Source organism: Temnothorax longispinosus, chromosome 9 (assembly GCF_030848805.1).
Source record: "Temnothorax longispinosus isolate EJ_2023e chromosome 9, Tlon_JGU_v1, whole genome shotgun sequence".
NCBI lineage: Eukaryota > Metazoa > Arthropoda > Insecta > Hymenoptera > Formicidae > Temnothorax > Temnothorax longispinosus.
In genome coordinates, this window is record NC_092366.1 from 20,078,048 (window position 1) to 20,097,942 (window position 19,895).

At 36.3% G+C, this 19,895-nt stretch overlaps 1 protein-coding gene across 8 annotated transcripts; it reads right to left on the minus strand.

The window, feature by feature from the left end:
* Positions 1 to 633: 633 nt before the first annotated feature.
* Positions 634 to 19,833, minus strand: Evi5 (ecotropic viral integration site 5). Of its 8 annotated transcripts, none has more exons than XM_071788885.1 (11): positions 13,322 to 13,461; positions 10,942 to 11,141; positions 10,254 to 10,508; positions 9,275 to 9,538; positions 8,831 to 9,095; positions 8,291 to 8,653; positions 7,433 to 8,110; positions 6,855 to 7,337; positions 6,682 to 6,780; positions 5,108 to 5,157; positions 3,747 to 3,927 (listed from the first exon to the last, which is right to left on the minus strand). In XM_071788885.1, the coding sequence occupies exons 2-11, from the start codon at positions 11,004 to 11,006 to the stop codon at positions 3,915 to 3,917; spliced, it is 2,535 nt and encodes an 844-aa protein (XP_071644986.1). In that variant the 5' UTR covers positions 11,007 to 11,141; positions 13,322 to 13,461; the 3' UTR covers positions 3,747 to 3,914. The 8 variants fall into 8 exon arrangements, with proteins under 8 accessions (XP_071644991.1, XP_071644989.1, XP_071644985.1 ...); XM_071788886.1 differs by having other exon boundaries at positions 5,090 to 5,157; XM_071788890.1 differs by lacking the exons at positions 5,108 to 5,157; positions 10,942 to 11,141; positions 13,322 to 13,461 and adding exons at positions 18,777 to 18,874; positions 19,597 to 19,833 and having other exon boundaries at positions 634 to 3,927.
* Between the last annotated feature and the right edge of the window lie 62 nt (positions 19,834 to 19,895).

Below are 19,895 nucleotides of genomic sequence, written 5' to 3' on the forward strand. Positions count from 1 at the left end.
TCTTCAAATAAAATTAAAAAATTCCCTATCTCTTTTTCCTTTTTTTAATCTCGTGGTCGCACCGCGCTGAGAGAAAAACTGCGGAATGCCGCCGCAAATCGATCCGCGGGCAGATTATAATCGACCGCCGTTCGCCGTAGCTCGGGAGACCGCCAAACCGTCTCTCCGATGACCTTCCGCCGTCGCAGTAGGAACGAATGCACACCCCACATCTCGGCCGTGCGCCACCCTGTCGCATGGCCGCGATCGAACGCGCTGCTTTCTGCGAAGAAGAAAAAAAAGAACCGCGCGCTAAATTATTAATACCGTCGGCGCGACGCATCGCAAAACCTTCGACGCTACCGTTCGCGTTCGTCGCTGCTCACGAACGACCGATAAAATAACGGTGTCGACCTACGAAATCTCGGTGTCGATGCACAAAATGTTCGTACCCCGCAAGCCAAAGGACATACAATAACACGCAGCTATTAAAATAAAATAAAAGATAAAAGTCCGAATGTGAAGTAAATTCAACTTTCATTAAAGTCTGGAAACGTTTGTACGCGTTCCGGATTAGGGGAGATGTGTCGAGGGGTTCGCTCCCGAGAACGCATGACTGCTAACGATAATGATTTACTTTCGGAAACAACGTGGTATATGTAACTTAATTTATTGATACCGTTGGATGCAATCATAGTTGTTTATTTGTTACTTCATTTTCATCGCGCCACGATCAATAATTCAATTAAACGGAATGAATTCGCATCGTGTACACTAGGTGTTCCCGACCTAGCGAGCCGTACTTTGCATTATTTCAATAGATTCTATATCAGTCGTTTTTCTTTCTTTTTACGCCGCAAATTAGACTGAAGTCTACCCTGCTTCGACGTAGCGGCTCTAGTCTCTGAAAAGAGATCGTATCACAGTCATTGAAAGCTTCAATTCAAGATAAATAATTAAACTAAATTATCATTGACGTCAGATTCGCTTCGAGCTTACTGAACAGTAACAATTTAATTATCGACTAGCGCTTTTGGGGCTTAACTCGCTTAAGCGCACTCTTCAATTTGCACAATTTCTCCCTCCAGATAATTTCATAATTATATCGAAGCCAGACAACGTCGAAGCAATTGCGGATTTAATTAATAACTCGGCTGTTCGAGGCTGAAAGACAGCTCGGCAGGTCTAGGACAGTCTATATACACAGATTCAATGACGCAGAAACTACAGATAGGTACTGTGATACTAGAACGCGGTTCGCACGTCGTAACTCACCGCTATTCTACGACGCCAAGAATTCGTGGTGATTAAATCGAGTCTCCGTATAGCAGCGTGTTATCTTATTTAACAGCACAACTTTGACGTGCGCAAACAGAATCGGAAAAGAGCCGCTGTAAATATCTGTGCTAAATTCAGAAACGTATAGATACAAACGTCACTTTCTCCTCGGTCTTGCACATTTATTCCTCGCCGTGCTACTTATAAATAAATACATCGCTCGACACGTCGTGAACAGTCAATATCATTCGCGTTTTCTACAATCCTCCGTTCGATCCTTAATTAATATCAATTTTGGTACCTTGTCTCTCACTACAAATCTGCGCGGATTCGTTTTCGCGCGACGCAAAAGGTTGCGAAAAAAAAATATTAGTATCGTTTTGCCGCAGTCGTAACTTCGTTAACGACACGCTCATGCTAATTTGCACACATGCATGCGTGAAAAGCGAAGAGGGCTCCTGTCGAAAGTGACTCAGTGGTTCACGCGTTGATGCACGGATTTACGACTGTGACACGGTTGAAAACAATGCCGGGTTATTTGACGCAACAAAAGGAATGGGACGTAACGATTTAGGCCAAGCGAGAGAAGACGCGTTGCAAGTAGGCTAAGGTGACTTGCTGTAAAAGAAAGTAGCTAGACGCGAATGCTTACATTGGAAGTAATTATCCAAGTCACGGTAAAGGAGCGAGCTATGCTCAGAGGTGCTAATTTTTACAAGTACCTCCGATTACCTCGTCCGGTTTCAATTTCAGCAATCCGGAATCAATTGAGAGAGACGACTCTTGCGTTTCTCCTTCGGAACAATTTACGGTCGATTTATCGCGTTTTTTTTTTTTTACAATTCCTCGTAAAATTGATCATCAATTAACTATACACACTTCGTGCTGTGCGCAAATTGCATATTATACATAAAAATTAATCTTACTTTTTTTCCTTTAAGAAATTCGTTAAATATGTTACAAATAATATACATATATAGGACAACAATAATAAGAATTCGATACTCTCCTGTTCGAGAATATATAATGTGTCTTAAACTTTAGATAATTAAATTTCGATTCGAGTAACGCACGCAGTATATGTGTGTTGTATGAATATCGTGAATTCGTATGCGATGATTCTTCGTGACACACACACACACTCACACACATACATACATATACATGTATATAATATATAAATACATATTTTTATAAAAAACGGTGATACATCACTGTCCCCACGTTTTCCGGCATTAAATATATATAACTTCTTAAATGCGATTACATTTGGTATGAATTACAAAAAATACACAGAGTATATCATGCGTATAAAAAACAGTTGCGTGTGTCACGGAAAGTCTATGATAATCTTCGTATAATCTACGGATCGTAATCAAGCTTTCGAAGTTAGAAAAGAGACAGTCCGGATCTTTAGATAACACAAAAATCCACATTTCAAATATTGACGAAATATTGACATATCATACATTAAGTCCTGCATTTGTTAAGAAATGAATATGGATTTTCTGCAAAAATCTATATTCGTATCGCGAAAATACAGACAATAAAAAATAGATATTAATTATTAAAATTAATCTTATTAATTTCAATAATTGCTCTCTTCCAGGAAAATGAGATAAGAGATTAGGCGAGAGTTAGAATGCGTGTCTTTCTCGAAATCCTTGGAGAATTATCAAAGTTATTAGAAGAATGTATATATTTCAACAAGAGCGACTAATCCGATTCAAAGTTCTTGGTTCAAATTAGTCCTACTAATGTCGAGAAATTAATTATTAAAATTCAAATTCGCAGCTTAATAAGAAACATGTTATATAAAATACTTTCTGCAATTATGGAATGGAATTAGTTTTTAATGGAAAAATCAAATTCAAATTTGCATGCTTCAAATTTTGATAGTTTGTTTGAGATTATCATGTATCAATTATAAATCTCTTTCAAATACAGATTACTATTACGAACATTAACTGCTTAATATAAACAAGTGTTAGTTATATTCTATAATACTCTGCTATTAGCTACAATTAACATATATGCTCTATAATACTCTGTGTAATATAATCTATAAAATATAATACTAATAAAAATAATATTGCTAGTAATAAACAATATTTGCCACGGTGAAAAACCATTATTTCGCTATACCGTTCTGAAGAAATTTCAACATGCCGAATTGTGTAAATTACAACCAAGTTTTTTTTTAAATAATTGTTGCCCTGATTACGATCGAGATTACTTCGATTACCGAAAGCATCTATCGTTACCGCTTCATTGTTTCGTTTCGTCATCGTTATTAGCATAATTAATTAACGGCTATGCGTATTTGTTATATTTGGCCTAATAGTAATACACGTAACTAAACGGGATTATTACGGTCTACTGTCGTGTTACAGTCTAAAGCGCATACGCGTTATTTGCTACAGCAAAAGCCGACGACGAACAAAAGGTTCGTGCGCATCGATAACGGAGTATTGTTAGCTGCCTAATGGTCTTGGTATACATAGAATTCTATACCTCGGGTGAGTTTGGCGTGGTCGTATTGATATGATCCTGCAAGCAAATTCTGAGATCCCGCTCGTCCAATTCGCTTTCAGTATCGACGCTAAAGCTTCGCACGGTTTGCCCGCCGAGTCCCGTCCACCGTTGTTTCCAGCTCTCTAGTCGCATGACCTGTGACAGACAGATGCGATGCAAAACGCATTTTCTAAGTAATTCTCCAGGAGGAGAGAGAAGGAGCCTGCTACGTCCTCCTTCACAAAACAAAAATATCTATTTGACTCTCATTACAAAAGAGAGATCAGAGAATATTATTAAGAGAAAAGATCATTCTCTGTCTAATTAAATTTGAAATTTCGTAGCTGTTGTAATTATTTTCTAGAAATACATTTTATTTCCTAGTTATGCCATTAAAATTAATTATATTATTATTTATTTTTCGCCATTAGATTCAAATAAAAAATTCTGCCTTCTTTTCTGAAAAGATAGCTCTAAAAATTGTAACTTAAAAAACATTTTGAAAGAATTGTTTACAAGTTTTCTGATTTCCTAAATTGTAAATATAAAGATTCTATTACTACGATTTATTGTATCAATGTATATACAAATTTATTACCATATCGGATGAAATCGTGCAAATGAATGATATATCGAAGAAAAAAAAACTCAAGACTCGATCCCGCCACTAATTTAGTGAAGTTTAACGAATGTTTGCGCGGATACTTTCCACGCCTCTTTCACATCTATGCGTTTTTTCTTCTTCGAGTTAAAAGCAGCAGCCGTGAATGTTTATCAGAACGAAACAGTGAACTTAATCTCAAGGAAGCATGCCGTTAAACGGGAAGAGCACGCCATGCCACATCACCACGCATATAATACAGAAAGTGAGCCACATTTTAATTCAGTTTTAACTTTAATTCATCTGATCGTATCCGATGTTACCACTCGTGTCGATTTACACGACAATATTCACTGAAAGTTGTATACGTTAAGTAAATAAAACATCTTCAATCTATTCTTCTACGTAAAACAATTTCTGGTTTTTTTTTTCCAAACAAATTTAATTAAGTTTTTCAACAAAACTAATTATATCGATAATAACATACACTTACGATGCATGTCTAATGACTTTGTCAGATAATTAAGAATTGCAAATCTAAGTCTGTTTACTCACTATGTAAATGAGCGCTACGATTATTAACGGCAAGAATTCCGAACGGAATTCTTAGATGGAAAATGTAAGCAACAAATACAGAGCTACAGCACCAGATTTATCTATAGTAAAAGAAATCATGCCACACGCACATACACGGAGACGATAGAAAATGATGCTTACGCATGGATAAAGACTTACTCGAGCCAGCGCCAAGGCTCAGTCTCCGGGCTGGTGATTGGCGTGGGGAACTGAGGAGAGACAGAGATAACACAGCAATAGAGGGTTAGTTTTGCAACAACGATTAGTCCCTTCTGGTTAGCATTAGTTACCGCTTGACACCGTTACACAATAAGAATGTAATTCGTAGATATTATCACCGTAGATATTATCTCTTTGCGCAACGAAATCGAGTGTATCCTGTTTCAAAAATCGCACCTGTACATTCACCGATTGAACGACAAAAAGTAGATTTTTTTATTGTTAACAAAATACATAGCGTTAGTTAATTTATTAGTAAGAGACATACGTAACAGGTCTTTTTAATATAGCGGTAATTGAACGGTATCAAAATAAATAAAATAACAAGCTACACAAGAAAATGGAGTGTGTCCTCAAGATTCACTGACAAAACAGATTTTAGTAGTAGTTATGAATATTTTTTCTCTCTGCAGTCCACCAGAAGTGACGATGTTAAGAAGCGTGTTGGTTAGCGTTAAATTGCAGTAAGAGGTGCGATCTGTGCATCTTGTAAGTGTATGACATCAATAATGAGTTACGATATCTTTATGTTTATGGATTTAGCAAAGTGAAATGTCTTTTTGCATATGGTAGGCGCAATTTTGTAGTTTATGAGTGCAATATGTGAGAGCACATTGAAAATCAAAACGTTCAATTTACATATAATACACTTGTTAGGACTGTATGTGGTGTCTTTTATACAATCTTAGATAACATATATATCACATTTAAACGTAAATACCTGGGATCGATATTAACATGGTATCAAAAAGATCAGTAATTAATACTGTAATGTATTTATCATGATAATCGAATTATTTTATAAAACGCAGTACCACATATATATTGTAGAATCAGAAGAAAGAACACGTAACAATGCAGTGCTTTAAAAAGAACAAACAATGAAAAATATTTTTATTGTATCTCTGAATGGGGTTTCGTAAAATATTCCAAAAATGTAATTATTGCCAATGACTGTAATTGTAATTATATAATTATAAAACTAATAAATTTATTAATAAAATAATTGAATAAAGTTATTAAATATTTACTAATCATGTAAATCATTATTTCAAGATACTTTTGTTTACTATTCAGCTGTAATAGAAACTTTTACTAAATTGTTGCAATTTGTTATATATATTTTTTTAAATAACGCGTACCTATTCATAGAGAATTATGATAATACTTATTTTAGCGCTTTCCATTACTTAAAATAACATGTTTTATTACACACGTTAAAAATATCTAAAAGACATATATAATACGATATCACCACAGATGTATGTTGTGTGCTATATGAAGAGTTGTTGTTCAGTGATAAAATATTTGTGTATCTTATTTATATAATTAATATGCCTGCATAGAATGAACTTATTGAGTTGCCCCTAATATACATTATATTACAAGAAGAATATACATATATATGTTGTACTATAAAACATAGTTCACCCCTTACTGCAATATTCCGAGATACTGCTTTTGTTAGTACAATGAAATTTTTTACACAAGGTAAATTTTTTAATTCCACATACCTCGGCCTTTAATTCAGCGACCTTATCTTGAAGCTCCCTTACTTTCTCACTGTCATCTAAATTATTCCTAAGTTCGCCTTCCGCATGCATCTCTTCATTCTACAAAAATGTTAGACGTTATATATTTAAGTCTTTTAGCATTAACGTTTGTTAATAACATATGTGAAAGTAACCTTCAACTCGAGAAGAGATATTTTCTGCGTAAGTTCCGCCACTTGCTGCGCGTGTTCGGCATCGCGTATCCTAGCCATCATAGCTTCGTCCTTCATTTTCGATTCCAGATCGGAATACTTGTGCTGTTGTTCTCTCAGCTTGGCAGCCAGATCCTTCTCCCGTGCTAACGCAGCTTCCAATTCGTCTTTAAGTACTTTCCCACCCTCGTCTTGTCTACGGAGCTGATTAGTTGCTACCTGCACCTGAGTTTCAAGCTCCATAACTTTAAGTCGTAATTCTTTAACTTCAGTCAACGCTTCCATCTCTCGAATTCTGGTTGTCATTAAGTCTTCCTCAAACTTCTGCACCTCGTGACCCCGATTCTCCCAAAAGAGCAGCTTCTTTGGCGTAGAATCAGCGGCAGGCGCTGATTGAGCGGACCGATGCTCTTGTAGATGCCTCTGCCAAGCTGCACTTAGCTCCACGACCCTCTGCCGTAGGTCCTGTGTGAGACATAATTATGTAAATCCATCTAGCATTAGTGTGATATTCATAAGAAATGGTGAGATATTGTATGCAGAGACGTGGAAGACTTTACCTTTAAAGATAAATTGGCTTCTGCCTCTCTAAGCTTAACTGCAATAAGTTCCTCTTGCAAATGAGCAACGGAATTGTCCGGTGTCGATTCGCGCAAAGTCTTCTTATCTTGTTCCAATTCTTGTATCCTTCCTCTGAGTTCCCGAATCAGTGCATCGTTTTCCGCCTCGTGTAATCTAACTCTAACCAATTCCTCTTGCAAACATTGTATCATTTCCTCCTTTTGCGATAATGCTTCTTGCTTCACTAATATCTCGTCGAGTGACGACTGTCTAGACGTCACATTCTCCTCGAGAAGGATCGATAATGATCTCAATTCCTCATGAGCTTGTTCGAGCTGATGGCTCGTCTCGAGATGCGAATGGCGAAGCGCTGCCAATTCTCTCTGCGCTATGAAAGCGGTCTCCTCCTCTTCGGCGCGTGACACTTGACCTCTAACTAATCTATCGGCCAACTCGGCGGACTCCGCTTCTAGAAGTTCAGTTCTTTGTCTAAGCAATCTGTTTTCTGCTCTGAGCCTGCGTAACTCGACCATCTCTTCTTGCTCCTTCATCTTTAAGATGGTGTAATCTTTTTCTAATTTCTTCATTCTTTTCGGATTGATTTTCATTCCATATGCGAGCGTCATGAGGCCATCGGGATCTTTTTCGGCCTTTCCAGGCAATTGCTTTTGGAAAAACTGCATGAAAAGGAAAAGTTATTAGTGTCATCTTAAATAAAGCGAACACATATATAATCCATATTCTCGTTTAAGAATATAAAATATGCTAAAAATTAAATTTGGGCGCCGATAATAATTTCTTGAATGTAATCTAACGACTTATGAGTGAATAGCGCAACTTTTCAAATAAAATTTTACCTTTAACATGCCCTCCATATCCAAACTGAGCAAATCTTCCTTGCCTAACTGCAACATCGCCAATGCAACCTTAAAGATAATTTCCATCCCCTCTGATAGAAAGACGTCAAAAATGCGGCACGCTAGGGGAAGGCTTAGCGCTGTGGTAAATAGTGTAAGAAACCAAGAAGATGCATACATCGACGTATGGAAACCTTGGGCCGTGAAATGAGCATGAAGTTCGGGATGTGCATCAGCAACTAAGTGTTCTAGCTGATACATGCATACCCCTAATTCAGCCATACTTGGTTTGAACATGTCCCGTAAGCGATACTCTTGCATTAACGCTACGAGTACAGCAAAAGCTTCTTCTTCTGGCATTTGCTGCAACAATATACAAAATTATTCGAGCTATGCATATGTTTTCCCTTTCTTTTTTCATGTAGAATAAAGAATCAACAAAGATACAAGTTCATAAAAATAAATTTATGGATAATTTCTTGTTTTTATTATACTTTTTTAATTTCATAACTGATAATAATAATGTTATTAGCATTTTACCTGCATTAAAAGTAATCCTACTATGAATCCTGAACCTTGGCAGTATCCTACTTCGCGATCATGTAGACTATACGCTTTCATAACGTTAAACAAACTCTCCTGACCAAAACCATCCTTTTCTTTGAAAAAATCATGTTCGGGATATGTCCTAGCGATGTCTCTTCTAATTATCCTTTCGCAGGCTGATGTTGCTTTAATATACTCGGCGAATTGCTTCTTAACTGGAGAATCATGGGCACCGCTTAGTAATTGCCAAACAATGCCCCTAAAATGAGATATATGGCCTATATTAAGTTTTAATATAAAATAAACATTGTTTTTACATTTACAGCAATGGCAACATGTATATACGTTGTATATAAAACTAATCAACTAGATAATGCTCTAAATCATTAGCTTTGATAAGATACAATATCTTTCAATACACATGTGTATATGTGTTACCTGAAGTGGTGAGGTATGCCTTGACGAACCAATTCCTTAACAAATTCTTTTCGTTTCTTCCAATGATAATCCCAGTCAGCCACTATGTGACCCCAGAGAGTCCACGTATTCTCTTCGCCATCGGCTGGGTTGTGGCGTCGGGGTGCAGCGTCTCCGTTACCTCCGCTGCCCCCCGACGCCACAGACACCTGAGATGTATCGGAGCCCTTCCTGCTGTGATTGCTCTGGAGAGAATTCAGTGACTTTGCATCGGATTCGATCAGCCTGGAATTAATAAAATCATGATTTTTTTTTATTTGCGCTGTATCCCGAGGAGAATAACGCGTGAATTTACACAGCATTTTACACAATATTTCGGTACTTTATTCGCGAGCCATTGTGTAAGTTACGTGCGTTAGATACAATTTTTGCAAACTATCGATATATTGATAGATATGTCTGATATCTTGCAAAGTTATACAAGCGATTTCTATTTCTGACAAATATATTCTTTAAAAATACATTTGTAAATTAAATATTTTTTTCTTATAAATTATGTTGAATTTGATAACGCGCGTTAGTCGAGATAAATTAACTTCACACGTTATACGAAGGAAATAGAAAAACGAAACTTACGTCTTTTCCCATATTTTTCGATTTTGAGTTAAAAGTGCAGGCTTATTTTGCATCCTACTGTGCATCATTTCCAAGCCAAAATGTGTAGCAAAATTAACATTTAACATTTTTATTCTAAACTTGAAACAAAAGGAAATTCAGGTTATTTATCCAAATATGTGTGCATGCAAGAGGTCTCTCCAATTGTGTCACAAATCTTGAAAAGCGGAAAGGGTGAGAATTTTGCTTTCTGCGTTTGTTAGGTAGGTATCGATTTATCGGTCCGTGCAGGACACAAGAATCGTTCGATTCTTGCAAACTCGGAGATGCAGCGGTAGATGTGCTGTGGTATCAAACAATAGGCGAGGGCCACTTGATTATTCACCTATTGGCTTCTTCCAGTTTAGCTAATAGAGCCAGCTCGTCAGTGGGTATTTCCTGCGAGGGCGTTATTCGCTGCTCGCAAAGGGTGTCTGACGGCGGACTTGGAAGTATCTTGCCGGTCTGCGTGACGTTACGGGTGGATTGGTGGATGCTGGAGGTGCATAAACACAGCACGCTCATCACCTGCGGTCCATATCGTGACAATCCCAACTGGCCGGCAGGCGCGTTCACGCTGTCCCAGGCGGCGTTCTGGCTTCTGAAACGAAACGGATTGAATTAATGCGAGTAACCAATTAACGCAATACGATCCGGGCCTTTCAGCGGTCTACCGCAGTGATCTGTTTAAGTGGTATACACTTGAGCGTGTGCCTACACTTGTAATTTGTAATTGTGCGTTATAAACGCGAGTCGCTTACGCTCGATCGAAATCCATTAATTAAAACGGACACAATTGCGCTTAACCAATCGATGATTTCAGTTTAACCGGTAATAACGATTATGACGAAATCAGTTTGTTAATTGTTAATGTTTCTCGATGTTCTTCATTCAAAATTAATGGGATTATTTTAAGTGGCGCCTTTCTTTACTTAACTTTAGTTCAGAATTCTGGTCATTAAAGTCACACGTCTAATACATAAAAGGAGAATAATATATATTTCTTTAATAATCAGGCGCAATGCTCATTTTACCTTTTCGCGGTTTTATTTCTCCTCCAACGAGCTGCCGCAGGGGCCAAAAAGCCACGAAGAACCATCGAGGCAGTTTTTCTTTAATTCTGCACGTTCGCGATTTTAGCGTTCGCAGAAAGCGTTCTTGCTTTCTTGTTTCTACCGTTTTTATCTTCACATCGTCGCGTGATTTTACACGCAACAATTGTCGACACCCTTTTCTGCAAACCATTCATTTTTAGACGATCGATTTTACAGAACGTCTTCTGCAAATCGATAAGAGACCCATTCTCGCATATCAAGATTAAAATTTAGATTATTAAGATTCAGAATTATATTTCTCAATCACTCTATTAATTTTTTAAAGTGTTTAAATAAATGATATTTGCATCTATCACAAGCAAAAGATAAAAAACAAATAATGCCATCTTTTTAGAATGAAATTTTCAAAAAGAATAGAAGAAGAACACGATGAGATAAATAATTGCTTTGAGATCTGCTAGGACTTTAATATATTAATTATTTTTCTTTTAGATATATCTCATCAAAATTCTCTGATGAGAAGAAAATTATGGACTTTAATATAATAATTATTTTTCTTTTAGATATATCTCATCAAAATCCTCTGGTGCTATCAATTTGTTAATTATACGAAAAGAGAAAGACTTTTCGATTCCTAGTTTGCTGCGTAAAATTTTTGAGACATTTTTTGATAAGTGAAGACTCAAAGAGAAAAATTATTCTGAGGTGTTTTAGGTATTTTAATATTTTATAACGTAGACTATCCTTCTGTAGGCGACACAGCACTCTTGTGAAACGCCCCGTATGAACGCCATGCTCGGTGAAGCAACGCGAGGCAACTCGACACGAAGGAGATCAAGAAGGAAGCAATTAGTGCGTGTGAACGAATTAGCGGGCGAAAGAGCAGGTGAATCCGAGCTAGCTATTACGACTATGTATTATGTACTGTATGCAGGAGTAGCAAAACGGGAAGCAAACGGAATACGACGGGATACCGTTTTTCGAGCCGGGTCTCTCGTGTCTCTGAAGAGACAAGGATTAATTTTAGAATTGAATTACTTCATTTGCTTAGCGCGACTTTAAAATTATTTGTATTAATTTTCTATTCGTATTGTAAAATTTGTGTAAATAAGTATTTTCTTAAAAAATATTAAGAATCGAAAGCTCAAAGCATCTTCAAAGTTCGTTAAAATTTTATCATACAATTTTCGAGTTTTATAAATACTTAAAGTATATTATTAATCAAAATGTTTCGTATCCCCACTGTATATACATGTTTTTCGAAAAGTTGTAAAGCAGAAATTTATCTGTCTTAAAGAATTGGCTTTATTATCCACAATTCTTAATGTCATGTCAATGTTGTCTGCAGGCCGCGGTCGATGAACACCTGCGTCGTGTCGTTAGAATTGCTGCGTCGTAAAAAATTCAAGTTGTTATCAGGCAAATTACTGACCTATATGCAACACAGCTCGAATGTTAATGAATGCTATTGCTAAACAGCTAAACTATTTACGCGCAAAAGAAAAACAAGAAGGAAGCGACTTCAGCGAAAGAGCTCGAAATAAATTCGTTTGTCAGGAATAAATTCGCTTAAAATAAATATTCGCAAAGCATTGCATTAAATCCATTGCATTGAGTTTTCTATTATTAAACGATCGAGTTTACATTTTTTAAATAAGTAAAACAAGATACAGTATGTATCTTCATTTTAGTAATTAATGATGTTTTAATGGACGATATCAAACGCGATTTGATAATTAAAATGATTTAGACCGCAGAATGGAAAACAGTTTTCATTTAATCCTAGTTGCGTTAAGATTCATTACTAAGTATTTTCTTGTGGCATAATGAGAGCGCTTCTCGAACAGTTTACAACATAGTAAAAGGATTTAAGACTCGTCTCTGCCAAGTTAAAACGATTAATTACTTAAGGAAGTTGTAAGTAGAATCAGAAATTCCGTGAAGAATTCCAAAAAGAGTTTAAAACAAACTCTTTTATAAATAATGCCAGGACGTGAATTTTTTTTTAGATTTCTTTCACCGGTTAGTTTTTGAGAACATTTATAACAAAGGTCAAGATTTTTTAGTGGATTTTAATGGAAGATTCGACGCTGCATATTAATTATCAACAAAAATAACTGTTAAAAATATTAAGAATTAAAAGTTTTTGGTTATTATTTTGATTTTCTTTAGCAATAATAGAGAATTAAGCAACAAGATCGATATATTTTTAACGTTTTATTTTAATGCACGCACAAAGCTCTCTTCGCCACTTTCGCAAAATTAAATCTATGATCGTGGTTATTTAACTTCTAAATTATTTTGACGAACGATGCCCTTAAAAAACAAGTTAACAAAAATCGTGTCAGTGCATGTATACTCTGGTAAGGCAGATAACGTAATCAGAAACGCGTTCGCTCGGATGTCCGCGGCTCCTTTTTCGCCTTATCAAGATCCTCCCTCCCTCTCTCTCTCTCTCTCTTTCTCTCTCTCGCTCTCTCGTTTCCTCGATGGCGAATTGTTAAACGGTTAACTCGACCAATTCGATACGATATCGGTTCACTTATTTTCCCGATTATCCCGGCACGGTGGGATCCGGCTAGGCATGTACTGCTGGAGAGTACGAAATGGGTTTGAGGGTCGATGCAGCCCGCGCAGGCCAGGACGCTCCACATGCGCAGCGACGTCCGTCTCCTGACAAATAAATAAGAGGATACCGAGTACGTGGAGCCTGTGGTCGAGAGCACTGGGCGTTCTCGTGTCGACAGATAAAATAATAAAAATTATATAACAACATTTCAATTAAACCAATTGCAGAAATTTTTAGAAACTCTTTCAACCCTCTGCACTCGAGTACTTTTAAAAATACTCGCGATCCTTCGCTCTTCTCACCAAGTCTTGAATTAATCTTAGATTCGTCAGACCCCTTCCCACATTTATTTTTAATTTTTGTTTTTTCAAAATAATCTTACTTGAAAAATTGTTTCAATTAGTATGGAGCACAAACTGTTTATTCTTACTGTTTATTTATAATTATGTAGATAAAAATAAATGTAGGGAGAGGGAGAGAGAGATTTAATCATAATTTAGTCTTTTCAAATGTAATAACTTTTCCGAGAAAATCTCGAGAAATTTTCCAGGATATTTTTATGCAATTTCTCTGCGATACAATTTCATAAACATTGTATTTTTATTTCATCATAATTCTACCGTAAATATAAAGCTGATTCTTTAACTAAATTTTCTAATTAACATTTTTAATGAATGATTTGTTGAAGGACCGAGATTTTATTTTCAATATTAATTTATATTATTTACTTGATATTATTTCGAAAACAAGAAATAATATTGTTTAATCGTATTTTAAAGATTCAATTGAACAGTCATTTTTTAATTTTTTATTGAACATATTTATCATTAAAATAAATAAATCTCGCAAAAACAATTTAGCGAAAGCTTCGCAATTGAAAATGTGAAACAGAGAATCACTTACTTTCTTATCACACATTAGAAAAATAATTATCATTTTATATCTCTAAAGAGATACACGAAGATGCACGAAGAAGAGTTAGAATTTTTTCTTAGTTTAAATGGACAATAATTGAAAATCATCTTTGCAACACTACGAAATAATATAATTTTAACAAAATCGGTTCAAAAAAGGTAAAAATTTATCAATTAAAAACAAAATAACTCTTTAAAGAATGACTTCCAGTTAAAGAATTTGCTCTACATTTCATAATTTAAAAAGATGTCAAAAATTTTTCAAAAAAGTGTTAAAATCAGAAAATTGCGTCAAAATAAAAAAAGAAAATAAGATATGAAAAACGTTTTAAAAAATTAAACATTTTTAAACAATACATTAAAATGAATTACCGTAAAATAATGCATGAGATTAGTATGACGCTATTACAATAAAAATAACGGTAACTGTTGCATATTTTCCTAGTAACGTGTATTCGTCATCATTCATCGCCGGAACATTTGCCTGTCCGTGACTAGATTATATCATGGAGTAATTTCGATCCATCCTGTGCAAAATGATTCATCGTCATCAGAAAATATTTTCCCAGTATTTTCGTTAGAGTCTCTAGACCTTTTGAATAGAAATAGAAAATTACCGTTCAATATTTCCAACTGGAATTCTACTTCCTGCATGCCACATCTCTTGCTCATCTCTCAAAGCTTTAATTTAGATTCCGTTCAAATGAAAAAAAAGCCCGTGCTTCTGATTAATTAAAAAATATAAAATTGGATATTTGTATTCTTGTATTGTTAAATTTTTTTTATATATTCTTTTAATCGAAACAATGTCGACTGAACAAAAAATGCAAACGTATAAAAAAAACTCGTTACTTTCGCGTTGTTGCTCACGATTGCGTCATTGAATGAATAACGAATAATTATTTTTGACATTTACATTGCCATGTACACGCATGTTTCCTCATCTGCGGCAATATTAATAAAATATTACGTTCTCGTAAAGCGGAGTTCAATAATTCAATTTGTATTTGTACCATTTCAATTAATAACTTAATTAAACGCGTTTATAAATTATACTGCTTTCTATACATTGTTATATTTTATTGCATCCTTGTAATATTTAATTGCTTCAATATTTATTTTATTAAACACTCATTGTAAAAACGAAATTTTATTATTGCACATGTTGGCCATAAGTTAATGAATTTTGCAAAGATTGCAAGAAGAATTCGGGTTATCTCCGAGAAATATTTTGTCTTTCGAAAATATTTACATTAAATCCGCTAAACTATGAGTTAAAAATATCTAAGTATGTATATCTGCGGGAAATTGCCAATTATGTAATGCTATCACTAGAATTTTGCACATTGCTTACGTGGCCACAAACACTTGCGTGATAATATCATCGCTTATGTGATGAAAGGACATAAGTTCCACGTTCTTTTACAGAGAAATTTCAGAAAAATTGAATACATTTCAAATATGCGGCTTTAATAATGCATAAGGATTTCCCTGGAGTAATGCACAGCTGAAATGTCCGTGCGCTACTCGAGATAAAAAGTTAACGTGAAGAGTCCGCAATATGCAGACGACACATCCTATTTGTCTATTTATATAAGCGACAATATATATACCCTGAATTCAGTACATATATTTCAATTCAAAGTTTTAATTTAATTGGACAAAGAGACAAGAGGTAAAATGGTTACATTAATTAAAAAGCAAAAATTATTCAGCATATTGCAAAATCAATATTAAAACTCGCCTGAAAGGTTGAAAAAAATATTTCCGGATTATCTAAATGTTTCCTCTCAATTTTTGTGAAATTCATTATGTTATACGATCTCATTATATTTAAATATAGCCAAATGTGCGATGACATTTTATTTTATGTAATTTTAATAAAAATAATATCAAAATAATTATATTGAAGCGAAACTGTGATTCTCTGGAATAAGTTTTACAATAAATGTATAAAAATATATTATATATAAAATCATTGATATCTCTTTACTCCAACTCGAACACTATAATTAATCTTTTTACAATTGCACAATACGTTAGGAAGATTAAATTTCAAAGTATTCAATGAAGTCTGACGATTTATTTGTGTGTGTGCAGACACACCTAGGTATTACGGCACGTTTCTGTAGAATTGATGTTATTTTTATACGCTCAAATCGACTTTAGAAGGTCGGTGTATTCCCACTGGACGTATCGTTTTATCGTCAAAAAGAGGTTCAATAAATTCAAAAGTATAGCATATCGCTTCTGTTTTTGCCGAACTCAATCCTCTATGTACATGTATTCTTTATGTAAAACTTTGTCAATAATTATGTTCACTGAACACGACAATATGCCGTCTCATGGATACAATTTTTTAAATACAAATGCTCGGACATTTTAAATATTTAGAAATTGAAATTTACGCGAGGCAGAGAGAAAGGAAATTGTTTTTTGTATTTTTTATACTGTTAACAACGCTATCACGTGTAAATACATGTAAATACGCTATAATACACGTAAATATAGGCAATGGCGAGCAAATTTTATCTGCTCTAGTTATGGCTCATAGTACATCCCACACGACTTACTATGTGACTCCAATTGAACGTAACTGGAAGAATTAATATCTTCGATATCAATCACTTTTGAACACATTTTCATACACACTAAGCCGTTTTTCGGCAAGGGCAGTGGTTCAATAAGTTTTCTAAGTAATCTTTCAACAGGTGTATATAAAAGCCTCCATTTTTTCCTTCATTTCTCTAAAGATTAATTTTTCCCTTTTCAATATTTTTTAAAGAACAATATGACATCTACTTATATATTCTGCATAAGCGGAATATAATATATATTATTTTTAGATGTAATTTCTCTTTAGGATTCCATCCCTAAATAACATTCAGATTATTTTGCTCAAAGATTACACAAATATTTAATAAACTTGCTAAAACATGGAGACCTAATATATGAAACAAACTTTGCTCAATTATTATTGACTGAATTTTAAAAAAGAAAAAAGGTTAACGCGGGGCTACGAACGACGTAAAAGATTCAATCATAGTAATGGCGGAATCTAGGTCGCATTCAAATTATTTATAAGGCTCGTGTGTGGCGTAATCGAGTCATTTTCAGTTTCCGCGCGAAAACACAATACGCGAAAGGAAGAGGCATAGATCCGGTACCGAGTTATATTGACCCGTAATTTACACCGACATTTAGCGTCAAAGGTCGCCTATATATCTGCTCCCCAAGTCTCACTGATGCAACGTGTGTTCCGTCTCGTTGCCCAAATAAAGCGACAGGCATCCTAAAACTGTCCAGATGCACCGCCCACCGCTGAAGCGATACGAGGCACATTTAAAAAAACGCGATTTAATTATATTTCATTCTAATCTGATCAGAAATATATCTATAACGTTCCTCTTTACTTTATACAATTTACTTACCAGAGAATATTACATTCCGGAATCAAGTAATGAAATAATCAATCTTGCTAACAATTAATCTCGAGTAACTTTATTCCAACGAAGAGACACATGCTTCGGAGACGGCTTAATTATCGACAAAAATACTTGACCCTAAAATTGCAAACAAACGATGACATTTAATCGAACTTTTCTTACGAATCGATAATCTCCAAGCTTGCAAAGCGATTGAAAAGTATACTCTCGTGGGGTTATTCGTATACGTTCCATTAGGATCACTTAACGTACGCGGCACAAGTCCTTTCACGCCTCAGGAGGCAGGTTCCATCTAATTTAGGGATTTAACGATGTGTGGAAGAAAGATGAGCGAACGGTAAAGTTATCGAGTGTCTCGTATAACTACCGGCGTGCTCGAGGAATGCTCGAGCGCTTGGGTCCTCGAGCGATTTTAAGGCGGCCTACCGTGCGACTTTCGCGCAAATTCGATACCGTTTCACCTTACAGTTTCGCAACGGCACGCGAAATGAAAGAAATTAGTATTGCTACATTATGCTCATTCCTCTTCTCACGCGCGGCAACGCGATAATTTTATTGTCGCGGCGAACGCGAACATTTTTGAGGTCAACACACTCGTAACAGCTCGGAAAACGTTATTCCCGTTCCCACCTACGTGTAATCAAACAAAATCATTACAACAATGTAAATGTATATGAAACGAATTAAATTATACGGAGATCGTTGTGAAATCGAGCCCTCGTTTGCCTTATACGTCATATTATCTACGTTACGTCAATACATGAAATAATAAGCGTTGAAACAAAAGTTTCTTTAAACAAGTACAATTTTTATGGTACATTACTTTCTGAGATTTGTCATAATAATAAGTAAATAAAATTATATAATAAAATTGATGCAACATACATTAAGTCAATTGCAAGTGTAAATATTCTTGTCCGTACAATTTCAGAGAAGATGCTTCATTATCAAACGCTTGACGGGTCTAATATCTTTTCTAATTTCTGAAACAAATCGAAAGTGTTAATCATCACAACTTTCAACGCTATTATTATTAATCACTAAATTAATAAGCTGTGTCTATTCTACGCAAACAAGAGATTTCAAACAGATCTTGTCCTCGTCTTTCACCAACATCTCATCACGAGATTTGTTTCTTTTTCTTTTTCACAGATGCACATCACACAAAATCAGAGAAGTGTCTTTCGGGATATTATTTTTTTTTGCACTACCTGAAAGGCGACGACCTGCCAAAGGCTTAGGCTCCTCCGGAAATACCCGCTTTCTTCCCATCTCCCCGGACAGGTTCAATTTTTCTCAATTACCCACTCTGGCTTCGAGAAAAAACAATTCCGGAGAAATTTCCCCTCTCGCCTCTCGGAATTTCCACCCACTTCTGCCGCCCACCTTCGCGGCTCTTCAACCAATACGGACGGCAACCTCGACGCAACGCTGACGGACGCGGTGTGCGATTGTGTGAAAGTGCCCGCCGTTCCCTCGGAGGCGAGCGAACGGCGAGTATGACGATGACGATAATAATAATAACAATGAAACGAGCCGCGCGGCCCGCGGACTGGCAATACTGGCATATGCAACCGGAAAGGGTTACGCGGCCCCGTAGCCGTGTTAGCAAACAAACTGGTGGTCGCGCACAGGTGGACGGCCGCGTTTCGCGGGCCATCTGGCCGACGGTGTTTTCTCCGGGCGGGGGGGGAGTCTCGCTTACCTCGGGGGGGCCTCAGCGTTCGTCCTGACGATCGTCCGAGGATGGCGGCAACCCGGACCGTGCGGCACGAAGCGAGGCGAACAACACCGCGGGACACGCAGAGGAGCGACGGGGAGCTAACGGATAACGGAGCGCATACGCGGCTGTCACCACACTGTCATCGTCGCGGATGGGATTCGACCACGCGCAATGTTACCAACCGACGCGGCCGGGGCCCCCGCGGTGTCACCAATCATCACCAATCCCGCCGCCGCGCCGCTTCGCGCGGCGCTCGTGCGACTCGCGGCGGCCATGTTGCC

Coding starts and splice junctions, on each gene's coding strand:
- Evi5 (XM_071788884.1), bottom strand. CDS start 11,006: ATGGTTCTTCGTGGCTTTTTGGCCCCTGCGGCAGCTCGTTGGAGGAGA. Junction 8,654..8,830: donor TAGGATTACTTTTAATGCAG/GTAAAATGCTAA, acceptor ATATTGTTGCAG/CAAATGCCAGAAGAAGAAGC. Junction 8,111..8,290: donor ATATGGAGGGCATGTTAAAG/GTAAAATTTTAT, acceptor CTTTTCATGCAG/TTTTTCCAAAAGCAATTGCC.